The 7,888-nt window shown below is 35.8% G+C and overlaps 1 protein-coding gene across 1 annotated transcript; it reads right to left on the bottom strand.

Annotated features, from left to right (window-relative positions):
* Nucleotides 1-4,469: 4,469 nt before the first annotated feature.
* LOC115707182 (pectinesterase 3) lies at nucleotides 4,470-7,765 on the bottom strand. Its single transcript, XM_030635060.2, has 2 exons — nucleotides 6,380-7,765; nucleotides 4,470-5,299 (listed from the first exon to the last, which is right to left on the bottom strand). Exons 1-2 carry the CDS (start codon nucleotides 7,431-7,433, stop codon nucleotides 4,617-4,619), a joined length of 1,737 nt encoding a protein of 578 aa, XP_030490920.2. The 5' UTR covers nucleotides 7,434-7,765; the 3' UTR covers nucleotides 4,470-4,616.
* Between the last annotated feature and the right edge of the window lie 123 nt (nucleotides 7,766-7,888).

A 7,888-nucleotide genomic window follows, 5' to 3' on the forward strand; every position in this document is an offset into this window, starting at 1 on the left:
GGCAATAAGAGAAATAAATTTAAGCAAATAAGTAGAAAGACATAAGAGATTTATAATAGTTCACTCCCCATGTCACAACAATAATAGAGTTACGTCTACTTCGAGATTTTATTACTCACGAGAATTACAAGAAATTTATAAAGGCAATAGCTCTAACTACTAGAAAGAGAAAGTAAACAAAGATGCCCTGACCTTATGTGGACTTAGAAGATTGTGAAAAATATGAAGAAAAAAAATAAACTAGTGGAGCTCTCCTATTACAGGGAAGGATGTCTATTAAAATATTAATAAAATATGAAAAAATTACTTTAGGATGATCCTGGTCATTGATGATGATCTAATGGTATGAACTGACTCTTGATGAAAATTGTCAATTTTCAAAGCTTGAATCACGTTCGTTGGATTATTTTTGAGTAATTAGCAAAAAAAGTTACACTTATCTTGGACACAAATTTTGGACTTAAAATCGTCATAATTGTGATATGAGTGTGTAACATGACTTGAAAGAGATTTAAAATGCACGTTGAATCGTGTCAATCGTCTCAATATTGAGTGAGTTATGATTATGACTGTATTACTGAAGGTTGTTCAGAATCCATCGTCCAAGTTGACATTATGACGTCAACCTGGATGCTGGGTAAGTGAAAAAACATCCCTGACTTGTATTTTTTGATTCCTAAGAGATATGTTGACATCACTTAGCTAATTTTTTAGTTCTATTAAAGTTGTTCACCTGTTATTGGAGATGTCGCTTTTTGGTGGAATAAAGTTGACTCGAAACTTTTCGATTTTGCCAATACTCAGCCTTATTGACTGGGTGAAATATCAAAGTGTGAATTCAAATTTTACAATGAAAAAATAGTCACATGCTCGAGACATAATCAAAATATGATAAGCAAAACTCAGCGCACAAGGCCATACATCAACTTGGGCGTTGAGTGCTTCTCGGGGGACTTCTTGGGCCTTGTTTTAATACTTCTACGACATTTGAGATTGCGAACAAGGTCTCCTACCCCTTTTTTGACCAAAATAAGATGAATGCCCGGAACAAAATTCGTGTTTGAGGAGAAAAAATATGTGAACCGGGTTGCATGTCAACTTCGACGTAAGGTATTGTGCCCATGTCAACCTAGGCGCTGGGTCCATGTTTTAACCCATAGAAGATCTAATTTGCTCCCTGAGATCATTAATATCTTCGTTATTTCGGAAAAACTTTTTGGAAAAAAAATGCCTAAAACACTTTTTGGAAAAATTGATTGGAAATAGCCCAGGTTGACAAAATGTCAACCTCGGCGCTGGGTCCAGCTTTTTGCCCCTAAATGGTTCTGAATGATTCCCAGAAATACTCGTATCTCAATTATTTGTGAAACGGAGAATATGATCGAAAGACTTCTTGGAGAAACTACTTGGAAATGGCCCATATTGACAAAATGTCAACCTTGGTGCTTGGTCCCAATTTTAGCTCTTGGGTGACTCTATTTGTTCCCTGAAAGCACCAAAATCTTAATTATTAACGAAAACGGAGAATATCATTACAAAAAATATTACTTTTAGTCACAATAAAAAGTGTGACTAAAAGTAAAATAGTTGAGACTAATTATAAATCAGTATTCCTATTTTGTGACTAAAAGGTCCTTAGCTAAAGTTATTCATCACAAAAATCACAATTTGTTATGACTAAATGTATTTTTAGTCACAATATTTATTATGACTAATATTAAATTAGTGACAACTTGCATCTAAATACTATGTTTTAGTCACAACTAACTTTTTGTTGTGACTAAAAGTCACATTTAGTCACAAAACATTTATGTAGTGACTAAAAAATTGTTGTTAAAGGTAGCTATTTTTTGTAGTGTATGCCCAGAAGACTTCTTCTGATCTGTTGTTGGAAATGATATAAGTTGACAATATGTCAACCTAGGCGCTTGGCCCAATGCAGTGTCAACCTGGGCGGTGGGTCCCAGTTTTGGCCTCTAAGTTTATTTGTTTCTTCCCTAAAAGCAATTGATTCTTCATTTTGGATGGAGAAGAATCAAATGCTCAAGATATTTCTTTAATATTGGGGTTGGAAGCTCCCCAGGTTGACAATATGTCAATTAGGGCGCTGGGTGCATCACTAGGTTGCCCGGGCACCAGGCGCTCGGGGTGCTCCAAAAGAAAAATATTTCGATTCTGATTTTGATGCCTCAAACATGTTCGTGATATGTCTTATTCATGTCTATGTACAAAGTTTGAGCTATTTGCACTAAGACGGGCCTAAAAACTGAAATACTAGTTCGAATGTCAACTTGGGCGCTGGGTGAAAACCCTCTAAGCGCCCAAGTTGATTTCTAGGGTGATGTTTAATCTCTTTTCAGTTTCTAGGCCTTGGACTTGGATTCTTCTTGTCTTTTTGGTTCAAAATATTGAAAGATTGTGAATTGAAAACCACTTGGCAGGATCCAAACACCTATTTCCGAGTTTCCAAAATTAACTCTGGGCACAGGGCTAGGGATCCCTCCCACGTTGACTACTATGACTCGAAACTAGTCAACTCCAGGATGTTTTCTTTCTTAGGAAACTTACAAAAATACTGGAATTTGGGTTAACTTTTACAAAAATACTGTCACACGAATTTTTTTCAAAAATACTGTGTTTTTATAAAACACCAGTAAAACACAAAGCAGTTTAACTCAAAACAACAGTAGAACACTAGTAAAACACTAGTAAAACACCGGTGAAAACTTAATACAGTATACTGCAGTATGAAACTTATAAAAAAATACAGTAAAAAAGTAAAAAATACCGCCTGGCAGTATTTTTGTAAAAAAATAGCAAAAGTTAGTATACCATGTAAATTTCCCTTCTTTCTTACCACGTGTCAAACATTGAGGTCCATATTACCAGAGTTAATTTCGGGTAAATAAAATTGATATATAATTTTAATTTTACATGTTTTAATAATTTTAATTATAAAATTATAATAATTTAGTATTATATTTAAGTTTTATTATTATTTTAATTTATTTATAATGATAAATACATATTTATTATTAATAAGAAATTTTAGTGTTTTTTAATATTTTCTTGTGCCGTGTCGTTCTTAAGCACATATTTTTTGTGTCATGTCATGCCAATTTATAGCATCGTGCCGTATCATGTCCAAACTCATATTTTTTTGTATCTTCCTAACTCGTGTTGTGTGAGAACCAATCCATATTTACAGCACTACCTACAAACACGAATTGCTACCGCTAGTCAAAGGTCAATTCTTATTATAGCTTTGGCTTTACCCATTTCCTAGTTTAAAAGCTTTTACCAAATCCAAAAGCTAAATTCAATTTCTTCCCATAGAAAAATAAAATTAAAAGAAAAATGTTGTATTATCTTAACTATTAAAACTAGCATAATTATAATTATGGGCGTCGTCAGAATTTATATACTAAAAAAACTTGGCCTTTTTTAACCTGTAGCATGATCTTGTTTGGTGGATCTTTTGATAAAAATGAACACCACAGACTTCACCATGTGATAGTAATAATAATATCACAGTAACATGACATAATTATTTTAATAAGATGGATAATACAACACTTTCATGGCATGTGGTTGATGAGTCGGATGACTAAGGACAAAACTAGGAGAAAGAGGATCCAAGTCTCTTGATATTTTATTTGCAATATTTTACACCTGAAAACATGATATTGTTTATAAAATTGTGAACCTAAACTAAACAAGGATGGAGAATTTTGTTGTATGTGCACATCACATCCTGCGTTTCTTTGATTATAATAAATATCTTTCAATTTCTCTAACAGTTTTCCCTAAAATATTCTTGTATTTATAATTCATCTGCACATTATCCCTGAAAACAAAATCCACTCCATATGTCATAAATATACGAGTACTGGCATTGCCTTCAAATAATTGATTCAGTTTAAATATGTTTTAAGACCATTTAAGTTCTTATGAAAACTTACTCTCTTACTTTATATGTTATTGAAAGAAAAAAGTCACAAATTTTAAATAAGAAATTGTGGTCCTTGTCATTCAAGCCCCCCATGAATGATAGTATTATGAATATTAAAGATATATTGGGGAAAAAGAAATGATGACAAATAAGAGTTGATTTCATGTTGCTGGCCTTGCTGTATATATTAGTCATCATTTGTTTTCTAGTGTATTTTTTTTTTTACAGAAAATGTTGTTGTCGGCAAAGTAATCTCTTTAGATATTGGTTTTATTCTTCATTTATTTCTATTCTTCAAAAGAAAGAAAAATAAAGAAATGCACAATTGACAATCCATCTCTATCGTCCAAAAGACCAAACTACTTTAACTGGTTGTTTATGACTAATGCGTGCCTAATTAGCACTTTTGACATAATTTTTTTTTACAAAGTACAAGAAAAGAATGTTTTCTCAAGTTAAAACACTATATAATTAAGCAAGACAAGAGATAAGGGAAAAAGTGGTGAAAGCAAACAGATGTGGAATATGAGCACTATATTCATCCATGCTAAAGAAAAATCGTAGCATTTGTTTAGTGGACAAGGGGGAAAAGAAAAAATAAGGCTAATCTTAGATTTTTCAAACATTTGATATTACGTATTTTGGAGTAAAAGCCTATTTAAGATCATAAGGTTGATTCAAATTCAACATCAGCATCTGGTAACCAATCAGGACCTTGGATAAATGATCCCACAGAGAATCTGGCAGCCTCATCTTCTGTCAAAGCGGGCTTATAACCAGCCCACTGGACTCTTCCAGCCACGTTTGCACCAGGCCCAGAGTTTTGGTACTCACCATAAAATATTGTTGTTGGGGGGTCAACGTTATTGACCCATTCTTTCCAGCCCAATTGGTGCAAAAACGACCCAATATCTGACTGCATGATAACTGTTGTTGAGAACTCCTTCCATGGCCTCCCAAGGTATGTTAGAGCAGTGAGATTACTATCCTTTGAAGTAATACTGCACTTTTGGATTGAAATGCCAGTGTTCTGATTAGGGTCTTTCTTTCCTTGTGCTGTGATGGTGTTAAATTGGTTGCGGAGAGGCTGGCGGGGCTGAATGTTGCACTTTTGGAAGACAACAGCAGCATTGCCAAAGATGAAGTCTATTGTGCCTGTGACATCACAATCCCGGTAGAATTGGCGGTTTGAGTGTGGATAGAGAGTGTCTTGGAATGCATCAAACGAGCATCGGTAGTAGACAGAGAAGTCTGACTGTGATCGAAATGCCACAGCCTGGTGCTTTTGTGGCCCTGCTGTGTTGATGAAGCCCATGTCTTTTGCTATGAAACCTTTACCCGCAACAGCTGGTTTTCCACATTTCAACAAGTCAATGTTATGTTGAGAACAATGAAAGCAAGTACAATCATACTAGTAAGTGAAAGCAAAGTCAGTTATACGATCAAATTCTTATGCATAGTGATGAAGTGATATTACAAGAAGTTTCAACTGCAAACCATTGGTCTAGTGAATAAGATTTTAACATCTGTACACCTGTTTTTCTTAATGAGTAGAGACATAACAAGTGTTTTTGGAGTGGAGGGGAAAAGGACACAAATTAGGCCACTAATTTTGCATTTTGAAGTGTGTTGTAGGCCATAGCATATATTGCTGTCTAATAAAGGTGGAACATGCTTTCACATGCCTTGTCTCAAAGGCATTCTAGCATGTCAAAATGCCTCTATAGTTCAGCAAAGATAAAACTGCTATGCAAGGATGTAGAAGGACTAAAGTAAGCCCCACAATGTGGACAGCTAATACGGATGATTTCTCTCAACACCAAGCAAGTGCACCAAATTAGAAATGGGAAAGAAACCTATAACAATATGTAGCTGCACCAAATCAAAGTCTATTCAAACTATACAAAACCTAAGGCCTATATACATATCCACAAATGGGGCCAATGCATATGGAAGTTGAGATATTGTCTAAATCATAATTCAGACGCGCACATGGTAGGTATCCACTATGTAGACAGAACCCAAATCTAATTTCTAAAAGTTACTCCTAAATATCTTGTAGGACTCATACTACATGAGAAAAAAACAGTAAAAGGGCATATAATTTGTGGTTATAGCTGCAATCAAATTCACATGGTGGCGCATAAACCATGTGGTTCAGCTTATTGACACAGTCAAGAGATGCCAAATCAAAAGGGGCTTCATACGGAACATGGTTTTACAAAATTAGAGTCAGTAAGGTGGTTCATAATAAATCTGTTCATGAGTAAGACATTGTAAATGAATATTAACATGAATGAGTTCCTCATACACTTAGTATGCATCTAAGTTTCCTATAATTGTAATTTATAATAAGAAAACATATGAAGCAAAATCAAGCATTAAGAGAAGAATAATAAATTAAAAAAAGGGAAAAGGAATAAGTACCAAAAGTGGCTGTGGCGAAGGTAGGAGTGCCATCCACAAAATTCTTGCTACCAGAAACAATAGTCTTATCTTTACCATCTCCAATCATCATCACATTCCACTTGTGCTTATCCATTACCACATTCTCCAAATAAGTACCTTGCTTCACTTTTATGATGAACTTGGTCAGACTCTTCTTCGGCACCCTTTCCACCGCCTCGCCAATCGTCTTCACATCCCCTGTTCCGTCTTGGGCCACCGTGATATGTACAGTCATATTGCTCCCGTCCTGAAGCAGCCTCCGGTCACCGGCGCTTACCCAATCCGGAAATTCGTCGTTACTCAATAGCCTCCGGTGAATCGGAACGTGGAGCTTGGCCAACACGCTCAAGATCTTGGCCACAATGGCCAAACTGTTACTCGCAAACTCTGTCGAACTCTGCATTTGGGCCTTGAATTTCGGGGCCAAAGTCGAGTTCAGTTCATCGAGCGCATCTAAACAAGTCTCCTGATCAGTAATGGTGGCACTGAGCCAGGTCTTGATGTCGTCGATCTTAGACGAAGACAAGACTCTTTCCTCCTTTCCTAACTCCATGGACGAGACAGAGTCGTTGAGCCGGTCCACCGCGTCTTCTAAAACCTCCGTACATATATTCAAAGCAGTCACCACACGGGTGTCGTTTACCTGAGAAATCAGTTCTTTTGGGTACTTCGATAACTTGATGAGCTCACCCATGGCGACCCCAAGAGATAGCTTGAAAAGGACTTCCGGGTCAGAAGTATTGGAGGATTTAAGCGAAGATAAACACGAGCTCGGGTACTGAGTCACGCTACATAGAGTATTAAGTGAAGCGGCAGGAGTCAACTCGGCGCCGGGAACCGGAATAGGAGACTTCGTTGAAGAACTATTCCGGCGATGTATAACTGTTCCGGCAACGGCACCGACGACGATGGCTAGTAGAACTACAATGGAGACGATAATAATGATAATACGTTTACGCGTCTTTCTCCGGAATGCTTGCTCTTCGAGCTCATCTACTTTACCATAACCCTTAAAGGACTTCATTGAATCCATAGTTTATTTCTCTTTTTCTCTCTTTTGGGTATCTCAAGATTTGGTATTTTGATAAGGTTTTTGGTTCTTGTTCTGAATTAGATCAATTGAAGTAGTAATACAGAGACGAGTGAAGGTGAGTTTTGAGTTTGGATTTGGGTTTTGAAATACGAGACCAAGGATTGGGTGATGTGAGTGTGATCTCTTAATAAAGCGATGGCCAAACATAGATTCTCTCTCTTCGATGCTTCTATGGTATTCTTTAAATACTCTCAATAAATTAATATTCTATTCTATTATCCAAATAATAAACAACTTGCATATTCCTTTTCGTAAATTTCCTAAAATTTCAAGGGAAATTTGATTTTCTATACTTAAAAAATCTTAATATTTTATTCTTAAACCAATACATTTCAAACTAAAAAAAATATGACACTTTTTTCTAAAACCCAAAAATACCCCTCTCATAACTCAAC

This window comes from Cannabis sativa, chromosome 1 (genome assembly GCF_029168945.1).
Source record: "Cannabis sativa cultivar Pink pepper isolate KNU-18-1 chromosome 1, ASM2916894v1, whole genome shotgun sequence".
NCBI lineage: Eukaryota > Viridiplantae > Streptophyta > Magnoliopsida > Rosales > Cannabaceae > Cannabis > Cannabis sativa.

Coding starts and splice junctions, on each gene's coding strand:
- LOC115707182 (XM_030635060.2), bottom strand. CDS start 7,433: ATGGATTCAATGAAGTCCTTTAAGGGTTATGGTAAAGTAGATGAGCTC. Junction 5,300..6,379: donor CTTCGCCACAGCCACTTTTG/GTACTTATTCCT, acceptor GTGGAAAACCAG/CTGTTGCGGGTAAAGGTTTC.